At 42.1% G+C, this 15,880-nt stretch overlaps 1 protein-coding gene across 1 annotated transcript in view; it reads left to right on the forward strand.

The window, feature by feature from the left end:
- Positions 1 to 474: 474 nt before the first annotated feature.
- LOC137355347 (uncharacterized) overlaps positions 475 to 15,880 on the forward strand; it is a 57,056-nt gene continuing 41,650 nt past the window's right edge. The window contains exons 1-6 of the mRNA XM_068020341.1: positions 475 to 765; positions 7,282 to 7,479; positions 9,889 to 10,020; positions 11,619 to 11,754; positions 12,780 to 12,853; positions 15,736 to 15,855. Of these exons, the coding sequence (XP_067876442.1) occupies positions 7,324 to 7,479; positions 9,889 to 10,020; positions 11,619 to 11,754; positions 12,780 to 12,853; positions 15,736 to 15,855 (618 nt within the window). The 5' untranslated portion in view covers positions 475 to 765; positions 7,282 to 7,323. The remainder of the gene's footprint in view (positions 766 to 7,281; positions 7,480 to 9,888; positions 10,021 to 11,618; positions 11,755 to 12,779; positions 12,854 to 15,735; positions 15,856 to 15,880) is intronic.

A 15,880-nucleotide genomic window follows, 5' to 3' on the forward strand; every position in this document is an offset into this window, starting at 1 on the left:
GTGGTGTGCCCTGCAAAGGACAAAAGGAAATTGGGTCCTTGTGAAGATGAAGGCCGTGAACTTGTTTTAAACAATCTCGCACATAATAGGATGTTGGTTATAAGTGCTCACACAGCAACAAGAGCCCGTGCTTGTTTTAAAAAATACCCTCAGACGGTTCTTTGTTTTTAGTACGCCCGTGATCGAAAACTGCAATGTCCCGTTAATATCAGTGGCTGTGTGCCACTTGGTTGTCGTGCCAACATATATGTTTATTTACATTAATCCTGTGTGAACATATATAGTTACTCAGAGCAAGATAATTATATGTAGCAAATCTGTGCCACTTGGATGCCATGCCAACCTGTAAACTGTGCTGTGATTCCGTTGCCAATTATGCACAACATTTCAATGCCATTGTGGCACACTGCCAGCACAATTTAAATACACCGTGATTTCCTGCCACTTTGTCATATTGTCAGTGTGTCATTATGATGGAGTTTGGATTTTTAGTGTAACCTCTTTCCGCTTTTGAATTTTTATTGGTAAGTTCAGTCAAGTTGAACATAGTTCTGGAATCTACGCCCGTTGGAAACAGTGTTGTGAAGGTCCAGTCCTTACAAAGGGAAAGAGGGTGTGAAATAAAAATGGAGAGAGAGAATGAATTCATTCCATCAGTCTAGGCCTGATTTTATTTCGGAGCATTGGTTTCATTACTTGGTGGCTGTTTGATGGAAGTTACTTTGGGAGTTACATTTACTTCATGCAGCAACTGTGCTTTTACAGGTGAGTACCTTCATGAGTATCACATTTTGTTCAGCTCTGTCGCATGTTACAACATTACTCCTAGCATGAAGTGGCTGCTCAGTCTTAAACGTTGGATGATGTGCATGAGTGTTGTTAGTATTTAAATCTAGTTTGCACAATATTCCATTGTAGCTGAGGTGTATTCAGAACGCTGGTTTATAATTGGCATGGAAGCGGAATGCCTTGTTTCATGCACTGGAGAAAAGCAACACAAATGAGGCTGTACTTTGACTGTGCTGAGGACTGCGTGGGTTTTACCTTAACGGAATTACATGGAAACTACAAAACAGAAACAGCTCCTTCGGCCAACCAGTCTCTGTTGGTGATCATTTTCCACATGAACAGTAGTCCCTTCTGTTCCCCCATTCCTATTAAATTTATTCCCTTTTCTTTTAACCACATATCTGACTTATTGTCAACTGGTGACACACTCTCTGCTTCACTCACTAACTCTGGTAGTTCACTCCACAACCTCAGAGCATTCAGCGCGCCACTCACAGTGCTGTGGGCGACCAGCTGAGAATAGCAGAGGGCAGCCTATGTGATTAAAAAGAAAGAATGGGATGCAGCTTAACAGCTCACTCAAAGGGCGGCACCTCTAACAGTGTAGCACTCCCTCAGCACTGCACTGGATTGTCAGCCGAGAGATATCACAGAAGGCAATCATTGAGGTGCCACCAATCTCCTATGGACCCAGTCTACTGTACCTGAGAGTGGTATCTGGGAATGATAGATTAGTAGTGCCTCAGGATGGAGCAATCAAACTTTGCCACCTGCTGACTTAGATTCATTATGGCAATGGTAGAGATGGTGAAAATCACCATAGTCCTGAGTTTGAATGCCTCCAGATTGATCCCGGCATGCATTGGTAACATATGCAATGTCATCCAGCTCACTATCCACAGATCAATCACCGAGGTACCTTGTTCTGTTGTACTAACATTTCCAAAGTTGTCAGCCATGTCTCAGTGGTAGCCTCACACCTCAGAGTCAGAGGGTTGTGGTTTCCACTCCAGAAACTTCAAAAACTGGCACAGCAGCGGCCAATGAACATTGATTTCCAGTTATCGCATGGACCCCATCTGAAAAACTATGATTCAGACAATCCCATCAAGAAGAAAAAATAAATTAACCTTCCTGTAAAAAAGCAGATATAGCCTTTCCACAAGACAGGAAACAAAAAGGGCAACAAAAATTCTCTGTTCTTAATATATCAATCAAAAAAAGGGGAGAAAGCAATTTGGTCAAAAAGGTCTTGCCTTAGCAACTCATTGAATGGCCCAGCCAATACCTCGCTGCAAAAGTCCAACTCGTAGAGGAGAAATCCTTCTCCTGATTGTCCTCAATAGCCACAGTATCCTAGAGGTTAAGGTTAGCACCAATCCTACCATGGAAAATTATGAAACTGAATTGGATAAATCTGGTAACTTATGGTCTGGAACTAGAAAAATGTGGCCATGGATTGACGCAATATTAATCTCAAGGAGGGGAACCTTCCACTCCACCTGGTCTGATCTCATGACTGCAAGCTAACATTCTGTGATTGGCTCATTGCTTCAGAGATGGGTAATAAATGCTTGCCATTGTCACCAGTATCCCAAGAACATATAAAAATAAGACAGACTTGCCTGGGCAAGATTTGAACCCTGAGCCTGTTGGTGAAAGGACAGTGCGGTGACAGACTAAGCCACCTAGACACCCAAATTATTTAATTTGTCATCAAAATATTGTCTATTCTGTAAAATAAATTAAAATTCTCTTGTTTTGTTGGAAGTTTTCACAGTGCGAGGGGAGCAAAATGTTCTTGTGCTAATCAGGGAGCAGTCCATTCTAGACCTGGTAATGTGCAATGAAACAGAATTAATTAATGACCTTCTAGTAAAGGAGCCTCGAGGCAACAGTGATCATAACATGATAGAATTTCACATTCAGTTTGAGGGTGAGAAGTTGGGTCTAAGATTAGTGTTTTAAATTTAAATAAAGGCAATTACAAAGTATGAAGACAGAGTTGGACAAAGTGAACTGGGAAATTAGGTTAAGAGATAGAACAGTAGAAAAACAGTGGCAGACATTCAAGGAGATATTTCATAACTCTCAACAAAGATATATTCCAGTGAGAAAGAAAGCCTGGAAGAGAATGATGTACCATCTGTGGCTAAATAAGAAAGTGTTACAACCGAGGTGAAAGGAGGGCATTATTTATTCTGGTTCCAATTCTCCACAGGTCACAACATATATTTAAATTTTCCCACTTACCGATACAGTCAATCATATACTCTATTTTTCCCAGAATGAAACACACCAACCAGGTTTCTTTAATAAACAACAAAATTATCGGTTTATGATGAAACACGTCTTAACTAGTAATGAAGTAAAGCCTAAACACACAGACTGAAAATTTAAATTTCCTTTTTACCTTCACACACACACACACACACACACACACACACACACACACACACACACACACACACACACACACACACACACACACACACACACACACACACACACACACACACACACACACTAACCTGAAAAATAAAAGGGATTGTTGTTTAGAGCTCAATTACAAAAAAAAAGACCAAAAAAAAACACTTAAGCTGAATACTTGCTCATTCTTGAAGAAAATACAGATATGTTGTGTTCCAAAACTGGCATACAGTCTGGTGTCTGAGTACACGTAGGTGGTTCACCGGGATCTTTTAGAATAGTTCTTTTCAGGCGGCGTTGAGAATTAATTTAGCAGATTTTTCTTCAACGACAGGAGATGAGATGAGTTGACACAGTGGACCTCACAGGGTCTTTTAGAGAGGTGCTGGAAAGCTGAGTTGGGTTGTGGTCTTCTCTCCTTCCTTGGGAATTCTTTCATTCTTCTGCAGGCTTTTTAAAGAGATGGAACAGGCTGGGCTGAGCTGGGGTTCTGTCCTTCTGACCTGTCACCTCTCTGCACACATCAGCCCCAGTTACCAGGGTTTCTGTTCTATTTTTAACTTGAGTCATGTGACAACCAGTAAATGTTGTTGCCAAACTAGTTCTTTCAGTGCCCTCTTGATGACTCTCTTGAAAAAAAAACTGGTCCATCATTTCTTCAGTTTGACTATGAATTCCTCAGAAAATATTTTTAACAAAAAATAGAAGCACTTTCATAACAGAAGTTAAAGATAGTATCAAATTGAAAGAAAAGGCATACCATTCTGTGAAAATTAGTGGTAGATCAAAAGATTGAACAGATTTTAAAAACCAGCAACTAAAAAAAGGAGAAATTAGAGTATGAGGAAAAGCTAGCTAGAAATATTTAAAAAAAGATAGTAAGAGTTTCCACAAGTATTTAAAAAGGAAAAGAGTAACTCAAGGTGAGCTTTGGACCTCTAGAGAGCGAGTCTGGGTAATTAATAATGGGTAACAAGGAAATAGCAGAAGCATTAAATGGGTATTTTGTGTTGGTCTTCACTGTAGAAGACACAAAATACATCCCAAAGATACTTGGCAAAACAAGAGGTAAAAGGGAGGGAAGAACTTACAACAATCACAATCACAAGGGAAAAGGTATTGAGAAAACTATTAAAGCTAAAAGCTGAAACGTCCACAGGACCTGATGGCCTGCATCCTTGGGTCTTAATAGAAGTGGCTGCAGAGATAGTAGATGCATTAGTTGTGGTCTTCCAAAATTCCCTAGATTCTTGGAAGTTCCCAGCAGATTGGAAATTAATGTCTCACCTCTATTCAAGAAAGGAGAGAGATAGAAAGCAGGAAACTATAGGCCAGTTAGCCTAACATCTGTCATAGGGAAAATGCTAGAATCCTTTACAAAGGAGGTTATAACAGGACATTTAGAAAATCATAATATGATCAGGCAGAATCAACATGGTTTTGTGAAAGGGAAATCGTGTTTGACTAAATTATTAGAGTTCTTTGAGGAAGTAACAAACAATGTGGGTAAAGGGGAACCTGTGGGTGTGGTGTACTTGGATTTCCAAAAGGCAATTGATAAGGTGCCACATCAAAAGTTACTCCACAAAGTAAGAGTTCATGGTGTAGGGGGTAACATATTAGCACGGATAGAGGATTGGTTAGCTAACAGAAAGCAGAGAGTAGGGATAAATGGGGCATTTTTGGGTTAGCAAGCTGTAACTAGAGGAGTGCCACAGGGATCAGTGCTGGGGCCTCCACTATTTACATCAATGACTTAGATGGAGGGACAGCATGTATGAAGGGACCGAAGTTATGGTTGCTAAATTTGCAGATGGCACAAAGATAGGTAGGAAGGTAATTTGTCAAGAGGACATGAAGAGTCTACAAAGGGATATAGACAGGTTAAGTGAGTGGGCAAAAATTTGGCAGATGGAGTATAATGTCGGAAAATGTGAACTTGTCCACTTTGGCAGGAAGAATAGAAAAGCAAAATATTAATTAAATGGAAAGAGATTGCAGAACTCTGCAGTACAGAGGGATCTGGGGTCCTGGTACATGAATCACAAAAAGTTAGCATGTAGGTACAACAAGTGATTAGGAAGACAAATGGATTGTTATCGTTTATTGCAAGGGGAATAGAATATAAAAGCAGGGAAGTTTTGTTACAGCTGTACAGGCCTTCATGAGACTACATCTGGAGTACTAGGCACAGTTTTGGTATCCTTACTTAAGAAAGGATATAATTGCATTAAAAGCAATTCAGAGAAGGTTCACTCAACTGATTCCTGGGATGAAGGGATTATCTTATGAGGAAAGGTTGGACAGGTTGGGCCTATGTCCATTGGAGTTTAGAAGAATGAGAGGTGATCTCATTGAAACATATAAGATCCTGAGGGGACTTGACTAGGTGGATGTGGAAAGGATGTTTCCTCTTGTGGGAGAGACTAGAACTAGGGGGCACAGTTTAAAAATAAGGGGTCTCCCATTTAAGATGGAGATGAGGAGATTTTTTTTGTCTCTGAGAGCAGTAGAGGCAGGGTCATTGAATATACTCAGAGCTGAGTTAGATAGATTCTTGATAGACAAGGGAGTCAAGTGTTATGTGGGGGTGGTGGGGGGGGGGGGGGGGGGGGTCAGACAGGAAAGCAGAGGCCATGATCTTATGGACACAGAGAGAAAGAAAACAAACTTGCATTTATATAGCACCTTTCATGACCACCTGACATCCCAAAGCACTTTACAGCCAATGTAGTACTTTTAAGTGTAGTCACTCTTGTAATGTAGGACTCACAGCAGCTAAAATGCACACAGCAAGATCCCACAAGCAGCAAAGCACTAACGATCAGAATATCTGTTTTTGTGATATTGATTAAGAGATAAATATTGGCCAGGTCTCCCGGGATAACACCCCTGCTCTTCTTTGAAATAGTGCCATGGGATCTTTTAAGTCCACACGAGTGAGCAGATGGGACCTTGGATTAACATTATATTCAAAAGGTGGCATCACCAGCAGTACAATATTCCCTCAGTGCTGCACCCAAGTGCCAGCTTTGATTTATGTGCTCAAGTCCTGGAGCGGGATGTGAACCCACAATCTTCTGACTTCGTGCCACCACCTGAATGGCAGCTGACACCTCTCGGCATGTGTGTCTGTAGTAATTGTTGAGGTGAAGGGTTAGCTTTGGTGCAGATAAAGATTTCTAGTGTGTCTGAAATAATTGTTGATGTTGTATGGAGGAGAAGGTCAGTTTTAAGAGCTGTGCATTATGGAAGATCTTTAATTCATTTGAGAGTGTGCTGAGCAACAATATTCAATCTGCCATTTATTTTCTTCTGTTTCCTGATGTTAACGGAAGTATTCCTGTTTGCCAGAACAGTTTATATTGGTGAAAAACAATTGACTCTTCAAAGGTTTAGTGCCCAATATTTATATATGCTCTGTAATACATAGTGAAAGAACAGTTCTCCTCATTCCTATTAGGTCTGAGATACTACATTTTAATTTGATTAATTAGAGATCCAATTCGCTATACAGCAGCTCTGCCCTCCTCTCTGTATCTTCCTCAGGTGATGTGTCAGATTTGATTGTGTGCCTGGCATTAGAGTTAGGGCAGGGGGTCTTCACTCAGTTGCCCCTGACCCATGGAACTCCAGCTGACAGTGAGGTTTCTTTCACCCTGTCTGTAGCAAAACTGAAGGTAAAACCCATGCGATCTTATGATACTGTACAGAAGTGAATTGTCGCTATGAGTAGCTGACCCTAATTCATGTGGACAATATAGTACCAGATAGGAGGGAGTTTTACTCTTTGATCTGTTTGTTGGAGTGAGCAAATATCAGAGCTGTCACTCAGTCACATGCATTTGCTTCTTTCTATCCTATAAATTATGGAATGCTTGATTATCATATGCGCACAACAGCTCTTGAATTACCTTTGAAACACAGTAACTGTTATGTAAAGAAGTCTAGCACGTAGTGGTAGAAATCACACCGTCATTGATTTCCTGTAATAGCTGTGATATCCTAACGCAATCTAGTGATTGATATTTAACCTGAAATTTCCCTTCATTTCTCCTGCAGTTCCATCGTGCTATAATACGTCCTGTTGGTCTGTCAGATGAGATGGTGTCAGTAATTGGCTCTCACTATGCAGTCCCAGGGAAGCCTGGCTTCTCCAATTACCTTAACTTTTACAATGACATTCTCGCCAGGATCAAAGCCATGGAGACAGATCATCCCGTTAGAACAGAAATTCCCTATGGCTACTGGCCGCCTGAGGTATGTGGTGTAATACTGTACAAGGTTTGTGTTTGGTTTCAATGTTCAATTGGGTTTTGTGTTTCTTTGGCTTTCGGTGTTTGGGTTTCGGTCTTTGGGTTTTAGTGTTTTTTTTGGGTTTCAGTGTTTGGGTTTTGGTGTTTCGGTTTCAGTGTTTCTTTGGGTTGCAGTGTTTGAATTCAGCATTGTTTCAGCCATTCTTTACATAAAAATTGAGAATTTTCTGTGGTGTTTCCCATTTCTGTTTAGTTTTTTTGAATAAACGTGGAATAGTTTGGCCTCAACGTGTTTGATAATTGTCATAGGGACAGGGTGATACTTGGTTGTGTCAGGTATTCACCTCAGCAGTGAGGCCAGAGCCAGAAAGTCGGGGAGAAAGGACCACAGATTGGAATCTAAAATCCTCCATGTGATAAAATTGACCCTGTTGTCATCACTTAAAAAGGTCTGGTAAAATGGAAGCATTGTTAGATGTTTACCAGAGTTATATTATATAAACAGTGATTTCAAAGTTATTTGATTGGGAGTGGTGGGAATACGGTGGGTGTGGCAATCAGCTTAACCCCAGAAAAGGAACGCCCAATAGTAGGTGGAGCCCAGTGACACAACCTCTTGGTATCAGCACCAGAATGGAAGGGTAGGGATTAGTGCCCGTGACTCCCAAGGAGAAAAATCCCCAACTACCCCACCCCACATTCCAGCCATCAATAACCTGACACATCCGTCCTTACCACACCCATCTTCCCATGCTGATCAGAAAGCAAATAGACTTACGATGAACCTTGAGTGTCAGTCAAACAGCCTTCCAATGCCCTCATCTCCCTTATTTTCAGACTTAATAAACAAAAATGTTTAACAGAAATGAAAAGAAAAACACACAATTTTTTTTGAAAAAGCCCCTATGATTTTTCTCCTCGGTTGCTAACAGCAGTGTCCCGGATATTAATCTTTAATATTTGGACATTCCAGGACAATGCTAGAGAGCTGGCAACACTAGCTTACAGGCTCGTGTTGACAGAGGCCTCACAGTCGGTTAGTTAGTTTTTAGTTACAGCACTGAAACAGGCCCTTCGGCCCACCGAGTCTGTGCCGACCATCAACCACCCATTTATACTAATCCTACACTAATCCCATTTTCCTACCACATCCCCACCTGTTCCTATATTTCCCTACCAACTAGGGGCAATTTATAATGGCCAATTTACCTACCAACCTGCAAGTCGTTTGGCTTGTGGGAGGAAACCGGAGCACCCGGAGAAAACCCACGCAGACACAGGGAGAACTTGCAAACTCCACACAGGCAGCACCCAGAATTGAACCCGGGTCGCTGGAGCTGTGAGGCTGCGGTGCTAACCACTGCGCCACTGTGCCACCTCCCTCAGCTAACAATGGTACATGCCACGACTAAACCTAACACAGGGGGAGGATACTTAATTAAAACAGGAGCATAAAACTGCTGACATATCCTGAGGGTGTCCACCTCCCAGTTTCCTCCTGGCAGCCAACTCCGTACCAAATCTTTGACTTGAGCTGTTTGCTAGAACCAGGGGCAATCGTTGATTAAGGTGATGCACCCAGGTGCGTAATGATGCTTCTCAGTTGGAATCAAAGATGGCTGCTGTGAAAGGGATCTATTTAAACAGTGTTGTGATCACTGTAGCTAATGTGAGCAAAATATGTGGGAGAACCTCGAGCTGTACCATTCCCTATTGCGTGTCGCTCCCCCCACACCCCGTACGATCTCGCCATAATCCCATTTCTGACTTATTTAATGCAAATCAGGCTTATCAAATGGGTGGAGTGTACATTAATATTCTCCATGATGTCAGGTAAAATGCTTTAAAACTTTCACATCATCAACATTCAAGGTGCTTTAAATGTCCCCTTATTTACTCGGCAACCAGCAAGAGTTATATTTGTACTGGGTCTGCTTCATGGCATCGTTTCATGCTTGAAGAGAGATTTACAGAACTTGTACCCAGGATTAGACCCAATCTGGAACATCTTGATGGAGTCTGTGGACGGACCTTCGCATTACATCTAACCAGTGCCATACCTGAGACTGGAGTGCTTTATGGGATGTGTAGCATGGGTTTTCATCTGCATTTAGCATGTTCGCTGCCTGATCTGGGAGCACTTGACAATATGTTTATAGAGAGTCTTCCCCTCTACACTTTATCAGGTACTTGTTGATGGGACAGTGCAAAAGGAGCTTTTACTCTGTCGTTAATCTATTAATCTATGCAATAGCTGGGATTACTTGAAAATAGAAAATGCTCCCCTTTAGACTGCAGTCATTCGTCACTTGTGTGGCCCTAAAATAGTCCCCGTAAAAGCAAATCTCAAACGTATATTAACAATGGCAGTGACTGAAGACAAAAACTGATTAGGTTTGGAAAATATTTACAGATTCCCAAATCACCTGAGATTCTAGAGGTGTTCGACAAAATCCGAAGAACCATTTTCATGAAGGGAATTCGAACTTCAGAGTTCTTCAAGGATTACGACAAACTGCGGAGTGGGCTTATCACAGAAAGTCAGGTGAGCAAAGCACTTTCTGCAGCAAAGTCAAGCTATTAATAACACAAGAAAATAAGAAGTAGGAGCAATAGTAGGCCATTCGGACCCTCGAGCCTGCTCTGCCATTCAATAAGATCAAGGCTGATCTTCAACCTCAGTTCCACTTTCCCGCCCGATCCCCAGATCCCATATTGAAAGCTGTCCAGCAGCAAGTGTGTATCACAGTCGAGCTTTCCCATGCAGAGGGCGACAGTATCAGTGGCATTCCTGTGATGGTCATAGGAAATGAACAGGTATGGGAGGCATTGACTATTATTAGTTGGAGAATGTGGTCTCTCTCTCTCTGTCTTACCTTCCCTCCTGTCTTTGACTTGCTGTTTTTTGCTCTTTCTCTTCTCTTCTGCCTCTCTCTTTCTTGCCTTCCCTGTCAGGTGTGAGATGCTGGGTGGTGTGGCAGAGAAAAGAGCAGCCAGGGGCGCAGGTTGGAGTTTTCATTGGGGAATGGGGATTTATGGAGAAAATGTGGCCTTTCCACCCCCCTCTCCCCAATATCCATGCTCCCCCATCCCCCCCCACACCCATACTCCCATTGCGTCTCTTACCCCTTTGCCTTCCCATGATCCTCTCCTCTTCCTATCACCCTCACTCCAGTTACTGCCCCTCCTCACTCGCTATCCCAACTCTTCACCTCATAACAACCTGCTCCACTCCTGTATCCTCACCCTTACTCCACTGTCACTCCCCTCAACCTTACTCCTCCAACTACTGCCCACTAACTCCCAACTGATCCGTTCCACAAACTGAGGCCCCCTCAAACTCACCCTCAACCTGTTTTCCCTGCTCTCCCCTTCTACCTTCCTTCCTGATTCAGTGTTGTATTTTCTCTGTAATTTCAGTCTGCGTCATACGTTTAGTCTTTAAGTTTTCTCCACCAGCAGTAGCAAAGACAGGGGCTGTGGCTGTAGCCAATAGTCCATCAGTTGTATCATACAGAAAAAAAAAAACGGCATTAAAGTGTAACTTTTGCGGCGATGAATTTAGACATGTTTGAAGGGGAGTTGAACTTTGGTGCAAAGTTTATCTCCTGTAAAATTGACTTTGTTACACATCCTTGGTGAATTTTACAGCATTTTGAAGTGTGCTATGGTTCAGCATTTGAAAGCCAAAATAATTTATTCTGGAATCAAATAATTTATTCTGGAATGTATATTTGTATATGATAAATACTACAATAAAAGTACTTCCTGTGAGTCACAACTTTCTCTTGATTTTTTTTTTGTCCCCTCAAAATGTAATACTCAGTGGTGTCAGCTGATATGTCTGCAGATGCCTTAGTTAAATGAGAGAATAATATAAAGAACTATAGTCCGTAGGCTTACTTACAGCATCATAAATTATCGAAAGACATAATTAATAGAATATTCTAATGCAAAAACTATTGATAGCTTTTTTTTTTCAAAAATGGAGTATCTGATGGGTAAATTAGATGAAAATGCTGTTAACAGTGGCTTTTCCAACTGTGTATGTCATTGAAATTGAATCAGTTGATTGAGTAGAGTGCGCTGTCATTAGCACAGGGTGATAATTGTGCGATTTTCTTTGTTCATCATTTTCCACAGTTTAGGCGAGGTTTGAACCTGGTTTGTGGAAAGGAAGGCATCTTAACAGAGCAGGACATCCAGACACTTCTCAAATGCTTTGGCACAGCAGATGGAAAAGTTCGCTACCATGATTTCTGTGATGTGATGGAACATGGTGAGTGGGCCTGCTCCAGAATCATTGAGTTTCCATTCGAAATGTCCTTAGTTACGGAAGAGGGAAAGAAAATGATGGCGTTCCAGTCCTGTTCTCAATTGGGCCACCGTAGCCTCGGCAGAAACCCTGGTCCAGATCATGCCAATCGATTATAAGACAATCCGCGCGGTCACATGATTACCTGCCGCCAACGTGACGGCCAGAAAGAGACAACCAGAATGGCCACATGGTTCCTTTTGGCCAATCAGACTGCTAGAAAGCATCACTGAATTGGAAAAGCTACATGATCATACCACCTAAATGGGATTATGGCTTATGCCAATTTTTTCTAAGATAGCTAGGTGGGTGAAATTTTGACAGGATTAGTACATTCCGGTACTGGGCTATCAGGGAAGAAAAATAAGTAAACCTCAATCCACACAACACAAACTGTCCTTGATCTAATGTGGACGTAATAGTCACTTCCAATTGGGAAACCATGTTTAAGATTAAGGAACAAGCGGAAGCACTGAGGGCGTATATTCTGTTGCTTACAAGAGAAAGCATGTTAGCTTTCTGTACATATTTGCGTCTTACTCCATGTTCTTCACGATTACGAACCAATCATTTGATCACAATTCCCCCACCGCCTCCCCACCCCCCCCAGAATTCTCTCGCAATGCCGTTTTGTCTTATTAATCTCTCTCCTTACCTACAAAATTTCTCGAAAATTCATTTCTCCGATTGTGTGTTTGGTCTCCCTCCCCCCAACCCCCACTTCCCCATTCACTGCATGGTGCTCACCTCCACACCTTGACGAGTGCCCTCAGCTGCCCTTGTGTTGGAAGAGCATTTTATGAATGTAAGAGGTTGTTTTACAGGTAGTTAGAGGACTAGTTCCAGTTGGGGACGTTATTTACTGTGAACACAATAGTGGTCAAACAATCTCCCTTTGGAGTTAAATGTACCTGAATGGTTTTTTTTTTGTGTGTATGTGGAACTGCAGGCACTGTCACATTTCTATCACAAAACATTTCTTTCCCCAGCGTATAATATCCCTCACCTGGAAAAATATCCCACAGCGGAGGTGTGTAGACCAGCAAGAGGAACTCTGTTCCAGGTGAGCTTTCAAACTGCAAGAGTGCATTCTCAGGTCTCAAGTGAAATCTAATGGGTTTAATGTAGAGGTAGCCCAGTTACTGTCAGAACATCGCACTGGTACATCACACTGGTACACTGTGAAGTTAAAATGGAATGTTGTATCTCAGATCTAATGCAACATTGCATGATTGCCTCCCCGTGAGAATATCCTTTAGAAATGGATATTAGCTTGCCTTTAATAATTAGCATTTTGGCAATATGTTATACAAGATGTTTCACCAAGTTTGTTAACTGGGATCGCAGGGCTGCTCCATCATTGGTCAAACATTGTGTCATCGATCCCATGCCGCCACTAAATGAAAAACAAAAACCATTGTTAATCAAGCCCCCTATTTAGTCATGGGTAAGTGTGACTACAATTGGTGTCAGTGGTCCTAGGCTCAGGGGGTAAAAATCTGACCCCAATCCCTGTTGCAGATTCAAAAGCAATATACTGCAGATGCTGAAAATCTGAAATAAAAACAGAAATGCTGAAAACACTCAGGCAATGTTTCCAGCATTTTCTGTTTTTATTATCCCTGCTGCCCATTAATCCCTAAAGAAAAGTGTGTGTGTATGTGTGTGTACACGTGTGTGTGTGAGTGCCTATGTATGAGAGTGCGTTTGTGTGTTTATGTATGTGTATGTGTGTGTATGTGTATATGTATCTGGGTGAGTGTGTGTGTATGTATCTGTGTATGAGTACATCTGAGTGTGTGTATTTGTGTGTGTGCCTGTGTGTTTATATGTGAGTGTGTTGCTTTGCCACTCCGAGTGATTTGCAACCAAGATAGTTTCACTGTGTAGAAATCTTTCCTCCCAAACTTGAATAAGATCCCCCCTCCTCAAAAAAAAATAAAGGTGGTCTTCCATTCAGCATTGTTCTCATTCTGGGGGAACAAGATGTTGTCTGAATTCCCCAGCTGGAAGCTGGCCTCTCTGCCCTTGTTACTTTCAGGTAGATTTTATGCACTTGATTACTGCGTGATGGGAAATTGTACAGGATATGCTGACATCCAAACTTGACATTTCATAGGCATCCCGGTCAATTAAGTACTTTTTAAACTTTACCCCCTGTACCCCTTCTGTAAGGCCCATGTTCACAAAGCATTATTGTCTAATCTCATCTTTAGATGAAAGTATTAAAAAAAAGCCCAAAGCGTGACCCGTCTCCATGAGGGATACTTGGCATGAATCCCAGCTGCACACTGGGAGCGTGAAAGGAAATCAGATGAGGAGAGGCAATATAAACAAAATGGCCCAATTACAGAGAGAATGCGGGAAATAGAGATGTGGGGGTTCAAATACACAAACCTTTGAAGCTGACAGGACAAGTTGATAAGGCTATTTTTAAAAAAACCATACTGGATCCTTGGTTTTATAAATAGAGGCATGGATTCATGTTATGTTGCATGGGAAGTGAGAGTCAGAGATTAGTGTCCTGACATTGTAGTATTGTTAGTTAAAGACCTTAGCAGCCATGTGGCCTTATCTCTGTGGTATTTGGAGGGTGGTTCCTGTTTAAAGTAGTTGAAGATCATGCCTCGAGTTATGGAACTGTCCTTTCTGCAGCCTTGTCTGGAGAAGACATTGAAACAGGCTCCATGTTACAACTTAATGTGGCCCAGCTTTAGAAAGGCATCAATACTGTCAGAAAACTGAATTGATGTTCACTGGAAGTTGTATGTTAGCCAAAAAATGAACATGATAGAGTCTTAGACCCCAATATTTACGGATGCCTTGGGGGGCTGGTTTGAAGCCAGTAACCTGGAATTCCTGCTGAATTTAATGGCCGGTCCTCATTTTAATTTGTTGTCTTTGTTTCCCACCTGGTAACTAGTAAGATTGAGAGGCTGATTGGCTGTCGGGTGGGAAGGCCTGGACTAGAAGGCCACTGCCAGGGAGCAGAGAGGAGGGAGGGAGAGATAATTGGTCGGGGAAGACATTGGGGCTCAGGCATGGAGAAGAAAAATCGAGGGTGAGGGGACCGGGAATACCTCGGTGTGGGGAGGAAACAGGTTTGCTTGGTGGGTGGAGGTGGACCAGGAGGGAGCACTCCTGCTCCTCTTGGCCCACAAGCAGTGCTATAAAGGATCTTTCTTTCAGCATCCAGCCATTCTTGCCTCCCTGTCAGCTGCCGAGTTTCCTGATCCCTGTCCCACAGGCTTAAAAGTAAAACTGTCATTAAATTTGAGGCAAGTAGCATAATTAAAATTTTTTAATGATGGACTCGCCTCTGGAGAGCCTCCAGTTGGTCACCTTTCCTCAAACACATCTCCATTAAAACCATGTTAATATTCCCCCCATAGAATCATATGGCACATAAGGAGGCCATTCAGCCTATCACGCCTGCACCAGCTCTTTCCCCATAGCCCTGCAAATATGTCCTTATCAATTGTATATCCCATTTCCTTTTGAAAGTCTGCTCCAACCCCACTTTCAGGCAGTGCATTCCCAATCACAACAACTCACTGCATAAAAAAAAATTCTTCTCATCCCCTGGCCATTTTGCCAATTACTTTTAACCTATGTCCTCCTGCCAGTTTCTCCCTATCTAATCTATTAAAACCTCTGATAATTTTGAATATTTCTACTAAGTCTCCCCTTGACCTTCATTGCTCTGAGGAGAACAATCCCAGCTTCTCTAGTCTCTCCAGAAAACTTAAACCCCTCATCCCTGGTACCATTTCATAAATTTCCTCTACACTTTCCTCAAAGCCTTGATGTTCTTTCTAAAACGTGGTGGCCAGAATTGGACACAATACTTTAGCTGAGGTCAAACCAGTGATTTATAAAGGTCTAACATCAGGGAGATATCTCTCCGAGGTTCACACACTTTGAATTGTTTATTCCCTCCCATAGCTTGGGGCAAAGCTAATGGACGCAGAAGAGAAACGAGTGGAAATTGTGCTCAGAGAGCTTTCTCAGCAAGTGGAGAAGAGACAGCTATTGGTGAACCCATTCTTCAAAGATTATGATAAGGTGAGGGTCTATTGCTTGGCTTGGA

Source organism: Heterodontus francisci, chromosome 42 (genome assembly GCF_036365525.1).
Source record: "Heterodontus francisci isolate sHetFra1 chromosome 42, sHetFra1.hap1, whole genome shotgun sequence".
In the NCBI taxonomy this organism is placed as follows: Eukaryota; Metazoa; Chordata; class Chondrichthyes; order Heterodontiformes; family Heterodontidae; genus Heterodontus; species Heterodontus francisci.